Source organism: Heloderma suspectum, chromosome 3 (assembly GCF_057233095.1).
Source record: "Heloderma suspectum isolate Gila_16-S chromosome 3, 16-S_ref, whole genome shotgun sequence".
In the NCBI taxonomy this organism is placed as follows: Eukaryota; Metazoa; Chordata; class Lepidosauria; order Squamata; family Helodermatidae; genus Heloderma; species Heloderma suspectum.
In genome coordinates this window covers 266,199,280-266,220,734 of record NC_139460.1, presented here as the reverse complement: position 1 = coordinate 266,220,734, position 21,455 = coordinate 266,199,280, and the positions used below count along the sequence as shown (strand labels likewise).

Here is a 21,455-nt window from a genome sequence, read left to right as displayed (position 1 = left end):
ACTGAACGGGGAGGTGAGGGGGCAGGGAGATCATGGGGGGACTGTCTGAGTGTCAGTCCCCATCCACCAGTAACGTGCAAGGAGAGGGAAAGAGGCAGGAACCAGGGAGGAGTTGTCGCTACACCCCAAGCAGGTGTAATGCTTTTTGAGGAAAGGTGGCGATGCCTCTGATCAGCATCACCACCCCCATGAGAAGGAAAGAAACGAAAAGGAATATGACAGGGACAGCCATCTAAAGAGAACAACCCAGTCCTGCAATGATACCGGATGGGGAAAGAACCAGCATTGATGTGGAATTCTCCGCCTGTGTAATGGAGCCCTGAGATAAGGTCATAACCATCATGAAAGAATACTTATTGACAACTCTCCACACGCTTTGGTTTATTACTGTCTCCTTTACTGTAAGCACTGTGTTACACTAGATTTGATAATTAGATGGATAATTCACAAAATAAACATTTTGAGATGAAAAAACAACAGCAAAGAAATCACCCAGATCCTTCTCCTGTTTCCCCCCTGATCTTTATTAGACTCATTTACAGTTCTGGAGAGCAAGAAGGAAGGACTTTTTGGCCAGGTGCTGATCCAAGTACCTGTCTTTTTCTGTTCCATTGTCACATATCCTTGACATATCAGCTGGAGCTATTGACTCCATATTATTTATTCAATGGTTTGGGGGGAAACATCAGAAATTTCTGGCACTGCTCTCATTTTGATTCCAAGGCCTATGTGAAGGGAGTTGCTTCTTTGTGTTACTCATCCTCCTCCCTTTTCCCCAATCACTCTTCCAGTTCGTATTATTCTTCTATCCAGATTTGTCCATGGCACTCTGATTTGGCTTGTAGGTTTGTGGTGTTCCCTCCATTAGTAGTATGGTGAAGAGACTCTTGTGGGCATCTTTCTCTCCGTCACAAGCAAGTCTCCTTGTGCCTTGGATGCAAACTTCCCATTCAGATAAACCAGCCTGCCACGTACAACAGTTGCAAAGACCTTGCCACAAAGCTGGAAACCCAAGTATGGGGTCAGCTAAGGATGGAGAAAAAAAGAGAGAGAGAAAAAGTAAAGATAACAAGAATGCAAAATCCAGAGTCCTGGGCCACATAAGTGGCTCTGTTTAAGATTGTTTTGATCCATCCATAGCAAGTACCTGCAGGGCAGCAAGGCAGGACAGTCTTTGCAGCACCACAGAAAGCTCCAAAGGGACCAACGTGCTCCAAGGTAAATTGAGGCCATATGATAGGGGTCCCCAACCTTTTTGGACCCATGGGCACATTTGGAATTTTGAGAAACTGCTGTGGGCACCACCACAAAATGCCTAATCAGTGGATCATCACTTTGGCATCTCCCTAGTGTGTCTATGGATATTACGCTGCGTTTTATTCAGCAAAAACATTTGTTTGGTGTCTATTGGACACCGCAACTTCTCTTTAATAAGAGATTGTCTAATTCAGCTAATTATTGGTGGTGCAATACAGCTAATACACAGACAATACCACCCTAATGGCAGAAAGTGAAGAGGATTTAAAGAGCCTCTTGTTGAGGGGGAAAGTGGAGAGTGCAAAAGCTGGTTTGAAACTCAACATTAACAAAACTAAGATCATGGCATCTGGCCCCATCACTTCCTGGCATATAGAAGGGGAAGAAATGGAAGCAGTGACAGATTTTACTTTCTTGGGCTCCAAGATCACCACAGACGGTGACTGTAGCCATGAAATTAAAAGACACTTGCTCCTTGGGAGGAAAGCTATGGCAAACCTAGACAGCATAGTAAGAAGCAGAGACATCACCTTGCCGACAAAGGTTCATATAATCAAAGCTATGGTTTTCCCAGTAGTAACGTATGGCTGTGAGAGCTGGACTATAAGGAAGGCTGAGCGCCGAAGAATTGATGCTTTCGAACTGTGGTGCTGGAGAAGACTCTTACGAGTCCCCTGGACTGCAAGGAGGTCAAATCAGTCAATCCTAAAGGAAATCAACCATGACTGCTCATTGGAAGGTGAAGCTCAAATACTGAAGCTGAAGCTCAAATATTTTGGCCACCTAAAGCGAAAACTCCCTGGAAAAGACCCTGATACTGGGAATGATTGAAGGCAAAACAAGAAGGGGACGGCAGAGGATGAGATGGTTAGTTAGCATCACCGACGCAATTAATATGAACTTGAGCACACTCCGGGAGAGAGTGGAGGACAGGAAGGCCTGGCGTGCTATGGTCCATGGGGTCATGAAGAGTCGGACATAACTTAACAACTGAACAACAACAAATACAGCTAATGCTTCTTTTAAACATATGTTTTGGCAATGTCCAGTAGCTTCTTTTTTGGGGGAGGAAGTTATTACACAGATAAATTTTGTACTGGAACAGCCTTTAGTATTCACTGATGTACATGCTCTATTAAATTATTTACCTGCTTCATGGAAATTAACAAATAGTCAGCATAAATGGATTCTCTGCATCCTTTTCACACCTAAAAGACTGATATTACAACATTGGAAGGATAAACACTCACCTCCTATAATGCAATGGATTGAGGACCTTACAATGCTTTCAATATTTGAACAGGTGGCATATAAACACCACCTTCAAATGGATACTTACCAATGGATATTTGGTCCACATTTGTTGAAGCCTATGTATAATTGCTAGAAAGTTTTATGCATTGCCTATGCATTCATTGCTATGGATATATACAAATCCATGTACATATATTAAAAAAACAGGAAAAAATTATAAATAAAAGTTTTGCAGGTGCACACGGGCTCCATGTTGGAGACCCCTTCGCCAGCACCATTGGAGGTGCTCAAGGGCACTGTGTTGGGGACCCTGCCTTATGAGTTCCTCCATCCATTCTAGTTCTTCCAACCTCCACCTCACTTGAAGAGTGTGACTCCTTAATTCTCCAGTCTGAAGGTGAGCACTTATCTTTTCTGTGGCTTCACACCTGGGGCACCCTCTGCACCATTGGGCAGGTGCAGTGGAGTGGGAGTTACTTGACTCTTCCAATGAATCATGCTCGGAGCAAGGCATCCATAAAGATTCTGGCTCAGGTCCCACAGACTCCTGACCACTAGCCTCAGGTTCCACATCAGGAACTTGGTCCAGGTCCTCAGCTGGTGGTACAGCGGCCGCAGACACAGCCAGCCCATCCTCCTCTGACTCTGAGCTTGAGGTTGTGGCCATGATATCATTCCATAATCTAAGACACCAGATGTGAAAATTATTCACACCCCCTCTGCATGTATATATGCAATGGCTGATGCCTGTTTGGGCCAGTGTGTTAATGAATATGGATGGGGCAAACCCTGTGACACAGTGACTGAAAAAGATAAACACTGAATAATAGCCCATAAATGACAAGGTTGGGGGAAAAGCAAGGAAGCAGGTGGTTGTGCTCACCCCTCCTTACAGTTTTTGTTTGTTCATTTTTGCCTGCCAAGCAAAGGGGTAGATGCTGTTGAGATGACTAAAGAGCCAATTCATTATATCCTTCACCACCATATGAACTGACACTAGGGATGTCCCATTTGCCTAGCAGTAAAGCCTGCCCTAACTAGAGGCCAAAGAATTTAGTGAACTGTACAGTAATTTACAGCAAGGAGCCTGGGTGTGGGAGGGGGGTGGGGGTGGGGAGCCGGAGAATGGACAAAACACGAGCCTTTCCCATACCTTATGCTTGTGATGAATTATGTCTTTATTCACCTGAGAGAGGAAGAGAGAGAAAGTCTTTGTAATATACCTTAGTTTGAGAATGTTGCTCTAGATAGGATATTTCCCCCCAAAATAATATGCTTTTCCTTGTGCTGTTATCAAAGAGAACAGGAATCCTTCTAAACTGGCCATTTCCTCAATCTGCTGGAGCAGGTTATGGACTATGGGGTGCTTTCAGATGAGGCTTTTACTGTGCAATCACCCTTCCCCATTCATGGAATTTTACAGGAGGTCCAGACGTCGTCACATTGAATTTGTAGCTCTCCTGTGTTTTCCTATTGCTTCTTCCATCTTTTTTCTCACCAGATAAAATAGTTAAGGGAAAAAAGGGAGCATTCGCACTAGCAGTCCTCTGTCTGCAAGCATCCTTGGGCTCATGGATCACAAAAACTCAAAGAAAAGTGATGCCTAGACTATTGGCCATATGAAGACTGGCTGAAAACTAAGTGTGTGAAGACTACTCTCTTGCTAAGAAGCATAAACAGAGTTCAAAGCTGTTTGGTTGAAACAACTATTCTGCTATGATTTTTATACTGGAAACTTTCAAGAGCAAGTGACTCTGTGGACCCCTCTGCCATAAATCTGGTACATTTAATTCTCCATTTGGTATTAAGTAACTTGCTTGTTTTCTAGAATGACAACACTTTACTAAATTAAATATTCTGCATTTAGTCCTGTCCCAGGCCCCCAAGGTGACACTCAGAATAAAAGATTAACCTATGTCCTCTTCCATCATTACCTCAAACTCCTTTTCTGGATTCCAGATCACCAGGTCTGCATCCATCCCTGGATGAAGCAACCCTTTGCGGTCATCCAGTCTGCTCAGAATAGCGGGATTTTTGCACATCAGTTGCACTAGATCATGGAAGGAGAACCCTCTGGATTTTGCAGAGGTCCAGAAGAGAGGAAGACCTGCATGATTTCCAGTCACAATTAGGGGAGGACTGTATTGTTAAAGAGGCTGTTCTTACCTGGTTCATTCTCACAGAAAATCACTTGACATCACTTAGAATTCCTAGACCTGAAGATTTGGTAAAGATCTATAAGAATGGGGCAAATTGTTTCTCAAAATGAGCCTGCACATATTGTTTATGGTGCCAAAAGGCCTGTTAGTCACATGTTTTGCCCTTCCTTTATTGGCCATATTTCTCAGACCTCCACCATCTTGTTCCTATGACAACACTGCCATCTCTTTCTTCAAGGAGAGGAAACAAAGTAGGAGCCGAAGCATATTATGAGAACTGGACATCCAGATGGGGTCAGATCTTTAAAACCATTTTAATTATTTCTAATAAAGATAGCAATAAAACTATAGGTAGCAGGTGCCATCTTAGAAGAAGCATTCCTCATTCTTTCTCACACAGGAGGGAATGTCTCTTCTACAATTTGTTGTGACACTTGCGCGCATAACCAAAAAACAAAGCAAGTGTGCTACTTTCCCTGGAATAATTTTTTATTATTTATTTGTTGCACATTTAAACCACCCTAGAATCCAAGTTCTCTGTGTGGCGTACAATGCGTTAAAACATAAAATACAGAGCATTCATATGCAAATGTGTGCCGATTTAGGGCGCAATCCTATGGGGATAGTGGATCACCTCCGAACTCAGAGGCAGCTGACTATCCAATGCAGGGCGGGCGGTGCGTGGAGGGGATCATCTTCTCCACGCTCCAGCCACCCTGCATTTGCAGCTAGACAGCCAATTTTGGTTGTCTAACTGGGGCGCCTTGGAGCAGCAGTGGGGATGCTGGACGGTGCACAGGAAGCATCGTACTGGCGCTTCCATGGTTCCCTCCCCACTCCCAGGAATGTCCCCTTTTTGGCTGCTCTGCACTGCTCTTCTGAACATGGAGCAGGGGAAGAACCATGCCTCCTACGAGGTGGTGGGGAGTTGGATTTCTGGGAACTGAGCTCAGAGTACTGGCCCTGAGCTTGGTTCCCATAAACTGAAAAATCCTATAGCCATCCAGATGCTGTCTAGCGGCCATAGGACTGCACCCTTAATCAGTTAATTATTTTGTGAAAACTGATATGCTCAGTCAAGTAGATTTCTTTAATTGGGTGAAAGCCATAATTTACCTAGAAATAAATTCTTCTGCTTTCAATGGGACTTCATAGAATCATAGAACAGTAGGGCTGGAAGGGGCCTATAAGACCATTGAGTCCAACCCCCCTACTTATTTTGTAGTAACCGTGCATAGGATTCCAGACTTTGCTTTATTGAATATTCCTGTTAAAAACAATGGGTTGGATCCTGAGTTGACCCTCTGCAAATGGAAGGGCTCCTTCCATTGGTGGATGGAACTGGGATCCAGAAGAGCCTTCCCACTGGAGGGAGGTGGCAGGGCAGTGATTTTTCTGATTCCTCCTTCCTCTGACAGCTCCCAGTGCCACCTCACACACTGTTCTGAAGGGACCCCAACCCTCCAGTTCAGATTTTCAGTGGCACTGGGGGTTGCAGTGGGGAGGAAGAGTCAGGGAAAATTGCCTCTCTCCTCCACCCATGAGATCATCCAGTTGGTGGAATTCTGCTCCTTACAGCTCTGGATCCAACCCAATCAGTTAATTTACTTTACATAGTGAAAAACTAAACTATAGCATATTTATTATTTAAATGGAATGGGAGGCTTTGAATGGGGTGCTGGCTTGCTATGCCTCAGGCTGCTGATGGTGCATGGGACCACAGGGTATCACTTCCTCTTTGGGTGAGGGGTCATAGCTCGGAGGTAGAGCACATGAGTTGCATACAGAAGCTCTGCTGTGTTCCGTTTCTGGCATCTTCAGTTAGGAGGACGAAGTAGCAGGTGATGGGAAAGACCTGTCCCAGATGCTAGAAAGCTGCCTCCTGTCAGAGCAGTCAAAACTGGGCTAGATAGACAAACCCTCTGAGCTAGTATAAGACAGCTTCCTATATTTGTAGCTTGGGGGTTCTCCTGGAGCCACCTTTGTCACTTGAGGCTCAGGTGGCCTCAGTGGCACGGAGTGCCTTCTACCAACTTCGGTTGGTAGCCCAGCTATGCCCCCATCTGGACAGCAATAAACTGGCTTCAGTCATCTCTGCTCTGGTAACCTCCAACTTAGATTACTGCAATGTGCTCTACATAGGGCTGCCCTTGAAGACGGTTCAGAAGCTGCAGCATGTGCAAAATGTGGGGGCTAGATTGATAACAGGGACAAGAAGGTCTGAACATATAACACCAATTCTGGCCCACTGGCACTGGCTGCCTGTATGTTTCCAAGCCTGATTCAAGGTGCTGGTTTTGACCTATAAAACCTTCCACGGCTCAGGATTGCAATACCTGATGGAACACCTTTCCCAGCATGAACCTGTTCATATACTATGCTCATCATCTAAGGCCTTCATCAGGTGCCTCCTCCGAGGGAGGCTCAGAAGGTGGCAGCAAGGGAGAGGGCCTTCTCAGTGGTGGCCCCCCAATTGTGAAATGAACTCCCCAGCAAGGCCTGCCTGGCACAAACATTATTATGTTTTTGATGCCAAGTTAAGACCTTCCTCTACTACCAGGCATTTGGCAGCATATGATAAGATTTTAATCAGGTCATAGGATTTCCTATTGTTGATTGTTAAGAGTGTGTGTGTGTGTGCGCGCATACATGTGTGCTGTCTTTTTATATATTTTATTGTCAACTGTTCTTATATTATGTATAATTACAGTATTTTTAAGGTTTTTAATATCTGTAAACTACCCAGCAAGCTTTGGCTATTGGGTGCTATAGAAATGTAATAAATGAAATGAAATATTCTTGAGTCATGAGAATAGTTAATTTCATTCTTAGCAGCATCTGCTCAAGTGATGAAGAGAAGAAATATGATAAACAACAACAATAATAATGTAGCTAATAACATCTTACCAAATTGTAGTGAGGCGATCCCTGCTTGAGCCTTGAGGAAATCTCCGCTATTCAAATCTTTCAAGTCTTGGGAACAAGGAGTATGGGCTGAGACAACCATGTCTATCTGTCCTACTTGCAAAGCTGCCCACAGCTGCTCCTAGAGATAAGGAAGGAAGGAAGGAAGGAAGGAAGGAAGGAAGGAAGGAAGGAAGGAAGGAAGGGACAGGTTATGTCAAGGAAATATTTTCACTGTTCTCTTGAAGCGACATGAAGTAATCAGACTATTAAGGTGCCAATAAACCCACCCAGGGCTAACTAATTCATTGATACTCCTGCAAACAGAGAGGTAACACTAAGTTTACCTCCCAGTGATGTACCAAAGTTTCCAGCCTGAGCTTCCAGCTCTGAAATGGAGCCTCCAATAACAACAGTGGCAGAGCTGCCATTGACAGGTAGTTCTCATTGGCTTGCCAAGGCAAAATAGAATGGGCATGGAGAGGAAACTGCTTTGGTTGATGATGTATATCTAGAAATAGATATGGACAGTGTGGCCACATTGATTCTTCTGGATATCTCTGCCACCAAATCCTCCTGGACAGTCTTAGGGAGCTGGGAATAGTAGGCACTATTTTGCAGTGATTCCACACCTACCTGATGGGTTGGTTCCAGGGGATAGTATTGGGTGATCTCTGCTTAATATCTATGTTCAGCAGCTGCAGGAGATTGTTCATCAGGCGGAAATGCAATGCCATCGGTATGCTGGTGGCACCCAACTGTTATTTTTCTTTTTCACCAAATCCAGGAGCAGCAGTGGATTCCTTGAAGCAGTGCATTGCTACTGTTATAGGCTAGATGAGGACTAATCACACCAAATCCAGACAAGACCAAAGTTGATGGGTGTTGACTGTGCTTGTGTACTTGAGGAACTCACCCAGTTCTAGATGGTGCCATGCTCCCCTTGAAGCAGTTTAGGGGTGCTTCAAGACTCAGCTTTGTTCCTGGATGCCCAGCAGGTGTTGGCTGTGGCTAAACTTTTATCAACTACATTTCATATACCAATTCAGAGCTTTCCTTGAGGACAAAGACATGGCAACTGAGTTGCCCATCCTGGTGACTGTTTGGACAGATTACTTTAATGTGCATTACGTGTAGTGGCCATTGATTAGGACAACTCAGCTAATGTCGAATTCAGCTGCATGTCTGCTGACAGGTAGCAGCAATAAGGAGCATATATTAGTGCAATGGTTGCTTGTATGCACTAGCTTCCAGTTCATTCTGTTATTATCCGTAAAGTCTTCTATGGTCTGGGCCCACTATGCTTGTGGAAATGGATTTGCCTTATCTCATATAAACCTCTTCATATTTTAAAAACCAGTGGAGGGAAGGGACTTTGCTTTAACTTCTTCTTCTTCTTCTTCTTCTTCTTCTTCTTCTTCTTCTTCTTCTTCTTCGATTAAGGCTGCAGTCTTAATCACTTTTACAAGGGAATCAGTCCTACCGAACTAAATAGGACTTACTTTTGTTTCATTATGCTGGCGCAAAAACAAAGTCTTGTTTGTATATGTAGTCAAAGAAAGATTGAAGATTTTGTAGATTATTGATTATACTTTCCATTATATGATAACCCTAGAACTAGATCTTTATCTTAGCTGCTGGTGCCTCTTACTGAAGTTTTCGAAGATTTGCTTCCTGTTATCAGATCAAGATAAATATGTCACCTACAAAGTGGTTTATTTGCTGTTGCAGCTTGCAACATTCAACATATATTTGTCCACACAATTGCCATTGCCTGTAATGGTGCTCATCTGATATAACTGTTTTGCTTTAGGCTTGCTGGTGCTTGCCGGTACATACTTTCCATTTATATGTTGAAATGACTCTGCATTTTTATTTTAGGTGTTGGGTTTTTTTGCACTTTGCAATGTAGTGTTTCGGTTCCCTCTATTTGCACTGTAATTTTAAATCATGATGACCTATGATTATAAACAATAAGACTGACTTGACTGAGCTGCTATTTTCCTATTTTTACTTTGCATCACTTTGGTTACAATCAGTAGAAAGCTGAATAATAAATGCTAATAAATCATAAATGCTGAAGTGTCCAGGAACAGGGGAAGAACAAACAAACCTGATCTGGCATGCATAATTGAGACTTGGGTGGGTGAACAAGGAGGAGTTGGTCTCTCTCAGCTCTGCCCACTGGGGTACTTGGTTCAGCATCAGGGTAGGCTTGAGGGCTGGGGAGGGGGGTTGCTCTGACTGTTGGTTCTGGGGGATGTCAACATCCATGCTGAGGGCACCTTGTCTGGGGTAGCTCAGGATTTCATGGTCTCCATGACAACCATAGGACTGTCCCAACATGTCATTGGCCCAACGCATGTAGCGAGGCATACTCTAGACTTGGTTTTCTCAACAGGACATGGAGATGGTGATCTGAAGGTGGGGGACTTTGCTTCAGTCCCTCTGTCATGGTCAGATCATTGCTTGCTGAGGTTTAGACTTATGGCAACTTTTCTCTGTTGCAAGGGTGAGGGACCTATTAAGATGGTCCGCCCCTGGAGGTTAATGGATTCAGATTGTTTCCAGAGGGCTCTGGGGAGGTTTCCGGCTGGTAGGGCTGGCTCTCATGTTGAAACCCAGTTTGATCTGTGGAACGCAGAAATGATCAGGGTAGTTTATATGATTGCCCCTGAGCACCCTCTCCTGAGTAGAGCTCATACTGCTCCATGGTATACGCCAGAGCTGACAGTGATGAATCAAAATAGGAGGTGGCTTAAGTACAGATGGAGAAGAACTCCCAGTGGGTGCAATTGAACCCTGGTGTGTGCCTATGGTAAGGTATACTCAGGGGCAGCGAGGGCAGCAAAGAAACAACATTCCACTGCCTCCATTCAATCTTCCATTGGAGCTTTTCAGGGTCATCCATGGCCTATTATATGCTGGCCCTAGGGACACTGTAGACCCATCTGAGGCCCACTGTAATTCCTTTGTTAGGCACTTCCAGGATAAAATCTCTTGCATTCGCCAGGACTGCCATGTTACAGCAGGTGAATCTGGTGAGGTGTCCAGAGCACAGCCTTGTCTAGTTTTCTTGGATGAGTTTCAGTTGGTACAGCTCGAGGATGTTAACAAGATGCTTAGACTGGTTCATGCAACCACTTCCATATTGGATCCTTGTCCCTCTTGGCTTATAAAAACTGGCAGGGAAGGAACAGTTGGCTGGGCCAGGGAGGTGATAAATGCCTCCTTGTGAGAGAGAGTGGTCCTGGGCTGCCTCAAAGAGGCAGTGGTGAGACCAGTCCTGAAGAAAGCCTCCTGGACCTGGAAAATCTTAATAATTTTAGGCCAGTGGCCTAAAATGTTCCTTTCCTGGGCAAGGTTCTTGAGCGGGTGGTTGCCAACCAGCTCCAGACACTCTTGGATGAGACTGATTATCTAGATCCATTTCAGTCAGGGTTCAGGCCAGGTTTAGGCATGGAAACAGCCTTGGTCACCATGCATGATTACCTATGTTATGAGAGAGATGGGGAAGTGTGACCTTGTTGATTCTCCTTGATCTCTCGGCAGCTTTTGATACCATCAACCATGGTATCCTTCTGGGATGATTGTCTGAGCTGGGGGTGGGAGGCACTGCATTGCTGTGGTTTCGCTCCTTCTTGGAGGGTCGGCTGCAGAAGGTGGTGCTTGGGGAATATTGCTCGGCCTGTGGAGTCTCCAGTATGGGGTTCCACAGGGGTCAGTTCTGTCCCCCATGCTATTTATCATCTACATGAAACCACTGAGTGCGGTCACCCGGAGTTTTGCAGTGCATTTGCATCAGTATGTTGATGACACGCAGCTCTGTTTCTCCTTTTCATCTTCTTCAGGGGAGGCTGTGGATATGCTAAATCGGTGCCTGGCTGCAAAAATAGACTGAATGAGGGCTAATGAACTGAAACTCAATCCAGAAAAGACTGAGATGTTGTTAGCGGGTGGTTCTCCTGACCAGATGGAGGGCACTCAACCTGTTCTGGATGGGGTTGCACTCCCCCTGAAGGAGCAGGGTCATAGCTTGGTGATCCTCCTGGAGCCGTCTTTGTCACTTGAGGCTCAAGGAGCCTCAGTGGCACAGAGTGCCTTCTACCAGCTTCAGCTGGTGGCCCAGCTATGCCCCTATTTGGACAGGGATAACCTGGCTTCAGTTGTCTATGCTATGGTAACCTCCTTATCCTCCTTTAGTGCTCCTTTAACTCCATTGTCATCCAACGGTCTAACTGCCTCCCAATCTGTTTCCTGCTTCTGATATTTTTAAATAATTCTGTATTGTTTGTCTTGATGTTGTTAGTGATATACTCCTCAAAGTGCTTTTTTGCATCCCTTATTGCCTGCTTGAATCTCCTTTGTGCAAGCTTGTGCTCCCTTTTGTTTTCCTCATTTGGGCAAGACTTCCATTTTCTGAAGGAAGCCCTCTTTTCTCAAAGAACTTCCTTGACACTGTTGGTTAACCATGCCAGTGACCTCTTGGACTTGGTACTACCTTTCCTAAACTCTGGTATACATTTTAGTTGAGCTTCTGTTATTGTGGTTTTGGGTAACTTCCAAGCATTTTGAAGGGATGTAACCCTCTTGACTCCCCCTTTCAACTTCCTTTTCACCAGTTCCCTCATTTTAGAAAAGTTTCCTCTTTTGAAGTCAATGCATTAAACTGTCAAACGTTGTGGTGATTTGTCACTAGGCAATTAATAGTGCATAGGATGGGGCTGAGTGTCTTCTATAGGTGAAATTCCATAGTATAGTGTGTGTGAGTGCATGTGTGCGTGCGCGTGCACACGCGTGCATGCGTGCCTGTGTATGCATGCTCACTCTTCCCTGAATGCCATTTTAGGGCACAATCCTGTGCATGTTTAGACAGAAAGAACTCCTACAGTTCTCAGCATGCCCCACCCAGTATAGCTGGCTGGGGCATGCAGGACTTTTTCTGTCTAAACATGCATGGGATTGCGCCCTTAATAATTTTACATGCATTATTCATCCAGAACAACCTAAAATTAGAGCAAACAAGCAAAGTCTAGTGATCACATATTGGCTTATTCCATTCTTACTGAATTCCATTCCTACTGGCTTATTCTGTTGTTGCAGATATTCTCAACAATATTTTCTTCATACACCCCAAGTTTTCCTGCATATGTCCTCTCTTGTCCTATCGTTTATATTTTTAATGCTTAGCCTTTCCATTTTTTAATTATTATTTTTTTTGCCATCCTCAATTGTGCCTCTCCTATTTCCTATATACTTCCAGTTTTCCATATATTCCACGATCTCCCACCTGGTTGTTTTTCTCCCTGATAGGAGGGCAGCATTTGTAGTAGGTTCCTCCTGGAGGAATGCATTCAGATGTCAGGTTCAGGTAGTGGTGGGTAGTTTCTACAGTGATTGGTGCTCCCTTCTGACGAGCATCATTGATGATGGGCAAAGCTTGAGCAGAGGAGAGATTAATGATGTGGCATGGTATCCTGTTAGGTAGAAAGCATAGGACAATTAAATGTTCATTGATTTCTCTTTCAATGTAGCCTGTCACTTAACTCCATGGTTTCTGGGGCTGACAGAGTGGTCCTATGGCGAGTGTGGCATTTGCTCAAGAGTGGGCAGTTCTGAACAAGAATGTTCAAGAGCTAGGGGCATAATAAATTATAAGGCATATCTACAAATGAAACCCATTTGCTACACGTAGAAAAAAAGCTGTTTCTAAATTTCTTTTCAGAATGATTTCCCATCCTATAATATCAGTGTGAAGCATTTAAAATCTTCTAATATTTTGTCCTTTTTGTCAAGAAGCTAACTCCATGGGATGTGTATAATTAGTAGTCCTACCTGCAGGAGGTGTGTGCTCAGATAACTCCAGACTGGGTTTCCTCCTTTTGGATTCTACACTGTTTCCAAGCTTTAATTATCTGATCCAGGGGAGTTGAAGACCCCTGCCCCTCACACCAGGGTCCCAATCCAGATTGGCTCCCCCATTCCTACAATTTACTTTTTAAAAGCCATTCACACAACTGCTAATTGCATCAATAGCATCTCATCTGGTTTGGGCCTCACTTCCAACCTAATCTAGGCATTTAGGGTGAAATCTATGCACATTTAGACAGAAAAAAGTCCTACGCCTCCCAGCATTCCCCAGCCAACCATGCTGGAGTTGTAGGCCTTTTTCTGTCTAAATATGCGCCCTTAAAAAACAACCTGATAACAAGGTCACTGTCTCACTTGTACTGGAGGCAGAGCTCAGCAATGGTGATGGTGGCCTTCACTTCCATGGTGTCAGGGTGTGAATCCAAGAAAGTGCTGTACTCTGTGGTGTCTGTGTGGGCAGAAGAAAAAAGACAAAGATACTATCCTACAAAAGTTAATGCTGCTGCCATAAGGTAAGGATGGGGAACCTTTGGGCATTTCAACACGAGGCTTTTATTGTATGCTTGTGATTGGTCACTCACAGGAGTTTGCGGGTCCTTTACACAATGTCATCAACTTCCAAGGGCATCTCCTACGCTTTCCAACATTTTAGGAATTCCCAGTGTTTAAAAGATTGAGCACAATGCACTAATAAATGTTAATCCACTGTAATGGCATGTATAATTGTGCATTTCTGCTATACCACAGCACCATCTAGTGGCTGTATAACAAAACATGTAGCACTTACAGCCAAAGGAAGTCCCCAGGGGAAAAAAGCATGAGTCAGCTTGTGTAAGGAGCTGATCTAAATACTGCAAAGAATCCGGAAGCAGAAGTTGCCCGATAAAAAGCCTGGTGTGGAGAAGCCCTTTGGCATGCTGGGATGTGGGTCCTTGGCAGGTGCCCAACTATACACAATGTCCCTGATTCATGAGTCTATTCTGCTTCCATACTGGCTGCAGAGGAAATGAAGCCACTTCCTCCACAGCTGGTGTAGATACCAACAGGACTGGTGAAGCAGGGATAGAATGCTTTGCTTCATCTGCATGATGTAGCGGATTGGTCTGGAGAAGGAGGACCATCCATCCCTGCTTCACCACCCTGATTGGTTTATGTGCAAGCACTGCTCAAGCCAGCTGCACCTGCCACGGCCACTGCCTGTGCTCCTCTGTGGGGGTGAGGTCAGCAGACAACAGTAGCTGGGAGCTCCAGCCAGCAATCCAGAAGCACTGTTGTTATGCCAGAATAAATATGTTAGTCTTTAAGGTCCCACAAAACCCTTTGTTATTTTCTTTCCCAGCAGTCCACAGAAAATTAAAGGTGCCATAATGAGGCCCAGAGTACAGTACAGGTGGTGGCATTCCTCTGCCACCCACCACTGGTAAGCCAGCAGCAGCAGAGATGGAAGTGGTGTTGGGAATATTGCAACCTTTTCTGCAAGTTACTCGAAGGGGGCAGTGTTGCAGTTAGTTAAGTCATGCGAATTTGGGGCATAGCTATCCTTAGGATCTCTGTAGCCGACAATGTGGTTTCCTGTGATTTCTTCCTTTTGCTCCTCCCCTTCCTTCCCCCGCCCCCTCTCTCTGACCACCTCTATTGCTGTGTTTGCTCTCTCGCTCCTGCTGGTGTAATGGGACACAAAATGGATTGAACAAACTCTTTTGAAACTCTACATTGTATATGCATTGCATATGCAAGAATATTTGTGAGTAAAACTTCAACGCAGCCGCCGCATGATCACATCACTCCGGTGCTGAAGGAGTTGCACTGGTTGCCAGTTGTTTTCCGGGCCAAATTCAAGGTGTTGGTTTTGGCTTTTAAAACCCTATATGGTTCCGGCCCAGCCTATCTCAAGGCACACCTCCAGCAATACCAGACAGGCCGCTCAACAAGATCAGACTTGGATGGCTTTCTCTCTTTCCCATCAGCCAGGACAGCTAGGCTGGTGAGGACAAGGGAGAGGGCCTTCTCTGTGGTGGTCCCCACTCTGTGGAACTCCCTCCCTAGGGAACTCTGCCAGGCCCCCTCTTTAATGAGCCTCTGCCACACATTAAAAACATGGTTGTTCATGCAGGCATTTGGGGTGGGTTAGGGTATTTTTAGAAATACGATATTTTAATGTGGAATTTTATTGTTTTAAACTGTTGTATTATTGTACATCACCCAGAGTGGCCAGGTGACCATCCAGATGGGCGATTAAGAAAATAAATAAATAAATAAATAAATAAATGGAACTGTTTTCTTCACTGAAAATAATTGTTTATTGTTCTGTATCCTTTATTGTTCTAAGATAGCCTATGGGCATGTGGGACTGGTAAATGCTCGTTCCGTTTAGCCTTTTAGTTTTTTGTTTTTCTCCTAATTGCCTTTTCAACAGAAAGCATCGTTACTAAATAATCCCATCAAGTGGAAGCCCAAGGGGGAGGGGGGATGTGCATGTGTGTATGTGTGCAAATATGGAACCAGCCTTGTTGGCTTCAATTCTGGGGCTCCAGGAAGATAGCTGGCAAAGATTGTGGGTGGTTCAGGCAAGATATTCCAAGTGCCTGCACGCATTAAAATATATGTTATTTTCTTAGGAAAAGGTCCTCTCAACTCCCTGCACATCACAAGAAGATGGTACCCATGTTTTGTGCAACTCAAATCTTCCTCCATTCTATGTCATAAAGAAGAGGCCATTTGGAGTATTTCAAACATTTCTCTCTAGACAGTTCACTGCCTAGGGATGCTGCTTCTTTGCTGTCTCCTCTGTTATCCACACTCTCTTATCCACCCCTTTGATGGTGACTCCTCTGTTATCTATCTCTTTGTTGGTAGAAAATAAGATCTAAGCTGAGCAAACAATTTAGTTTACTGGACTACAAAGGAATGACCAGGGGCATGTGATGAAGGAGAGAAAATGCATCCATGTCTCCTGGAAGACATATTTGGTAGGGTAAAAGGAAAGGTACTGGCCAGGGGATGAGCATCATACATACCTTCCAGGACAGGCATCAACTGAGTTGGCTCCTGTTCTGCATGGAACTGGGTAGAGAGTCCCAAATGGAAATAATGTTTAACATCATTTCTTAAAAAAAAAAAAAAAGCTGCTACAGGGAGATAACAAGTCAACAACAACATCCTTCTTTAAAAAACAAACAAAAACAAAACAAGTTCAGCTGAATTGCCATCTCAAGTGCTTAATTTAAAGGGGGGAAGTGTCTTGTTGTATTAAGAAAAAAAATGCAATACTGAGGTACCTAACATAACAGCACCTCCCTTTTCTGAGATTTACTGCTGGGAAAGGGTTTGCTCTAGTTTGACAGAGATGCTTCTTATTGCCTTGGAATCTAGGTAGTCCATGATAATATAGTCTATAGCAGTATCTTAAGTCTGTAGCAGTATTGTAAATCTTGGGCCTTGGTTCTGTTCTCCCTTTCACATGTTAGGTGAAAGTAATCCCCAAGAGCAAGAGAATGTGGGGTGTTGCCATCCAGATTAGGGATTTGATTGAACAGAGAAGATACTGGGATGGCCCAAGACATTTTGTTGCCTGAGGCAGAGCAGCAGATGGTGCCCCCTTCCCAAGTCAAGCAGAATAGTACCCAAGACAGGTGGGGGGTTTGGCCTCTGAGGCAGAAAATCTCACAAGAGCCTCTCTCCCCCACTCTAGCAGTAAAAATACACTATTAATAAATTAAGCAGCTAACCATTTGCTACCCTTGCATGGCACTGAGAGTGCTTCCAGATGACGCTTTTATAGCAATATCGCTCTGTCTCATTCATTGAATTTTATTGGGGGCTTCAGTAACATCATCTTCCGCTCATAACCCTCCCATGTTTTCCCATTGCTTCTTCCATCTTTTTCCTTACCACAGAAAATCAGTCAAGAGAAAAGATGGAATTTTTTTCTACACAATGCCTTCTGAGTAGTAGCGCTTGGATCTTTCCATCTGGAAGCACCCTTATCCTGCAGTTGCCCTGCTTATTCATGGAATTTTACAGGGGGGTCTAGTTGTAGCCCTTCTGTGTTTTCCCACTGCTTTTTTCATCTTTTTTTCTTTCCAGAAAAAACAACAACAACATTAAGGAGAAAAAGCTGGAATAGCTGTACAATGTCCATCTAGAAGCACCCTTAGAGACAGCTGCCTGAGGTGGCCACCTCACTCTGCCTAATGGTAGGGCCAGCCCTGTAAACAGAATTTCAAGAGAAACAGCAAACACAGAGAGCAATCCTATGGCCTCTAGACAGAGTGTGTGTGTGTGGGGGGGCCATAGGAGAGGTCAGATTCCTGGATCCAAAGGTGGAGACAGTGCTCTGACCTTGGACCCAGGAGTCCAAGCTCCCCCCCCCACCTTGCAGGTGGCACAGAAAGAACCACACTGGCTGCCTCTCGGAGGTCACAAAGCTGACCTCGGAGGGAAAGGAAAGGGTGGGTGGGGAGAGGATGGCTTATGCCATATTGCAGGCCTCCCCAGCCTCCCTCCCTCTCCCTCCCAGACGCCTCAGCTAGATGGGCCTGACTAGTGAGAAAATACAGAGTGGGAGGAGTGCAGAGGCAAAGATCACCTCCACTGCTCCTCCTGCTCTGCTTTGGATGGCCATAACCCTCCGAGTTCAGAGGCTTACAGCCATCCCCATAGGATTGCGCCCACAGGTACTTAAGCAGCTCAAGGGTGCTTGAGTGGTAGCATAGGAATCCAGATCCTTACCAGGAGCACACAGTCTATGTCTTGCAATTCATTCATTGCCATGTGTAAATCATGCAGACACACATGGGCAAAATCCTCCACACCGGTGGCCATCAGGAAGCACTGAAATCCAGGAACACCAGCCTCCAGCATTGGTAGGAGCTCAGCCTAACACAGACAGCACAAGGAGACATGCTCAGAATTCCAGGGGGCATGAGGTGAGGTTAACAAAACAGAAAGCATGCTAATGGTATAAGAGGAACAGAAGAATGGCTGAAGTGTATGTTAAATTCTGTAATCTTGCAATTCCTGCAAGTATCCAGCTACATTTAGAGCAAAACCAAGTGGATGAGTCCCAGAATGATCAGCCCCGTATCTCTGAAGAGGATCAGCTAAATACTGCACCAGTGTAGGTCACATTGGAATGAAAGGGGGTTATTTTGCAAGAGGGAATTGGACACCAGAAACCCAATATTTGCTTGGAATTAACAGGAGCGACTCTTCTTGAGTGTAGCAGGGCATAATTCCACATTTTAAATGAGTGGCTCCAAAGCTTGTTTTGAACATGCATATTGGCCACAGATGAGCCAACAAATCAAAGGTTCTCCTGACTGCAGACCCTTCCCCTTTCATCATACAAAGGTGTTACTATCCTTCCTCCCCGCCCCCTCCAGGCAATCCATCTAAAGAGATAGTTTTGGGGAGACTTAACAATCAGAGCCTTAATTGCAAATGGATTAAGGCCTCATTGATCTGGCAACTACGCTCCATAAGGCATTTAGAACATGTCTCGGGGGCTGGAGGGAGCCGAGTCTGTGTGTTTTAAGACTGCAGTTTTGGGAAGAATTACAGGTATCTCAGCTTCCATGTAAAAGAAACTTTCTCACGTATGTGTAAGGTTTTGGTACTTTCCAATAAGCCCCAGAATACTTGAGCCTTCAGGGTTGGTGGTGGTGGTGGTGGGGTATATGTGAGAATGGCATGTATAATTTTTGCCTAAATTAGCACACATCTGGAAGCATGAGCAGGACCTGGCTTGCAGACTATATAGAAGTCTGAAAAAAACACACCCGTGTAAACATGTTCACATTACAAAATACATGCGTCTTCAGAGTTCATCTGTGTAGGCAAAACTGCAATGTGAGAAGCAATGTGGGACTTCTCACATAGAGAAAGACAGATTCCCACCACTTTCTTCAAATGCCACCAGTTCCAGGTCAGAGTCATTTGCATAAGTTTTATTGTGAGGTCTGTTGTTTGATTGATTGTCTGTCTTTCTCATCTTATATGGTGACTGGCTCCATGCAACATTTGATAGGGCAAAGCATTCTGTCCAAGGCAGGGTAGGGGGAAAATAACTCTCCCCCACAAGTCAAAAGGCATGAGAGCCTAGATAAGCTGCACATTTTTTTCCACTGGGAATTTTAAAAATATGTTATTTGAAATAATTATATAATAATTTTATGTCTCAAAAGAGTCAGAAATCAAGAGGGAAATACAAAGATTAGTTATTTTCCCCAACTAGTACATATTATATGAAAAAGGAAAGGCTAGGAAGGGACTCCCCTTCATGGATCACTGTCTTGTTGTGGCGAAGGGACTTGCGTAACTCAGTGAAGCCATAAGCTATGCCGTGCAGGGCCACCCAAGACGGACAGGTCATGGCAGAGAGTTCTGACAAAATGTGGTCCACTGGAGAAGGAAATGGCAACCCACTCCAGTATTCTTGCCAAGAAAACCCCATGGAACGTATCACAAGGCTAAAAGAGATGACGCCAGAAGATGAGCCCCTCAGGTCGGAAGGTGTCCAATATACTACTGGGGAAGAGCAGAGGGAATTTCCAAGTAGCGCCAGAAAGGGGCCAAAGCCGAAAGGACACTCAGCTGTGGATGCATCTGGTGGTGAAAAGAAAGTCCGATGTTGTGAAGAACAATACTGTTTAGGAACCTGGAATGTCAGATCAATGAATCAAGGTAAGCTGGGAAATACTGAAGACAAAAGGAGAAGGGGATGGCAGACTATGAGACGGCTAGATAGCATCACCGATGCAATGAATATGAATTTGAGCACACTCCGGGAAAGAGCAGAGGACAGGAAGGCCTGGCGTGCTATGGTCCATGGGGTCATGAAGAGTTGGACACGACTTAACGACTGAACAACAACAACAACAGGAAGGGACTCAGCTTAGATGGTGATGGAGTCAAGAGTGACTCTGAGGATGTACAGGGTTCCTTTTCCCATACCACCAATTAATTACAATTCATCCATATATAACAGGGCTTCCAAGTCAACTAATTTGCTTTTCAGACAAACTTTGAGCCCCCATCTCTTATTTATGAAACTGAGCACTGCTTCCAAAACCCTTGAATAAGATACAGCAGAGGTGGAGAACTTCTAGCTTATTGACCAGATGCAGCCCACAGAAACTTTGTATCCAAACTGTAGCCTCCCCTCCAACCATTGTAATGGGGCACAATCTATCATCCATTCATAGCCTCCAATATTGAACTAATTGTTCTGGGATACTTCTGTGTCTGGGATACTCTCGATTTCTCATGTCTTTACAACCCACCCTCCAAAGTACATAAGACACAGGGGAGCTGATGCAGTTGCACTGCTGGATACAAACCTGATTTCCAGGTACCATGCCACCCCAAAAGGCAACATCAATATAGCACTGCCCCTTGGCAGACTGGAGCTTGGAATCAAGGGCAGACAAGGTTGTTGTTGGAGGACTAGAGTACCTGTGTGGTGGGATGCAAGAGAGGAAGATGTTATCTGGAAAGCAACTAAATTGTGTCCAGGATCATTTTTAACCCAGTCTGTCTGCCAGTCTTGGAGCACAGTCTGTAATGCATCTTAATATATCCCACATACTAATAGCAAACTCATTATCTGAGTCTGGGTCCTTATATAGCCAAAATGGCACCATCCACACACAAAAGGGGAGGTATCAGCAAGCTTGGCAGAACTGCAAGGTTTGCAGAAGGTTGTTGTTTTTGTTGTTTATTCGTTCAGTCACTTCCGACTCTTCGTGACTTCATGGACCAACCCACGCCAGAGCTTCCTGTCAGCCGTCGCCACCCCCAGCTCCCCCAAGGTCGAGTCCGTCACCTCCAGAATATCATCCATCCATCTTGCCCTTGGTCGGCCCCTCTTCCTTTTGCCTTCCACTTTCCCTAGCAACAGCATCTTCTCCAGGGTATCCTGTCTTCTCATTATGCGGCCAAAGTACTTCGGTTTTGCCTTTAATATCATTCCCTCAAGTGAGCAGTCTGGCTTTATTTCCTGGAGTGTGG

The 21,455-nt window shown here is 44.7% G+C and overlaps 1 protein-coding gene across 2 annotated transcripts in view; it reads right to left on the bottom strand.

Moving 5' to 3' along the window:
- Positions 1 to 357: 357 nt before the first annotated feature.
- LOC146351210 (allantoinase, mitochondrial-like) overlaps positions 358 to 21,455 on the bottom strand; it is a 42,581-nt gene continuing 21,483 nt past the window's right edge. Inside the window, exons 4-12 of one of the 2 annotated variants that reach the window (XM_084846838.1) lie at positions 20,786 to 20,900; positions 18,177 to 18,323; positions 16,463 to 16,508; positions 13,800 to 13,893; positions 12,865 to 13,051; positions 7,578 to 7,716; positions 4,446 to 4,618; positions 3,665 to 3,697; positions 358 to 1,026 (exon numbers count right to left, since the gene is read on the bottom strand). In XM_084846838.1, the coding sequence (XP_084702964.1) occupies positions 865 to 1,026; positions 3,665 to 3,697; positions 4,446 to 4,618; positions 7,578 to 7,716; positions 12,865 to 13,051; positions 13,800 to 13,893; positions 16,463 to 16,508; positions 18,177 to 18,323; positions 20,786 to 20,900 (1,096 nt within the window). In that variant the 3' untranslated portion in view covers positions 358 to 864. The remainder of the gene's footprint in view (positions 1,027 to 3,664; positions 3,698 to 4,445; positions 4,619 to 7,577; positions 7,717 to 12,864; positions 13,052 to 13,799; positions 13,894 to 16,462; positions 16,509 to 18,176; positions 18,324 to 20,785; positions 20,901 to 21,455) is intronic. The other variant, XM_084846839.1, reaches the window with a different exon arrangement.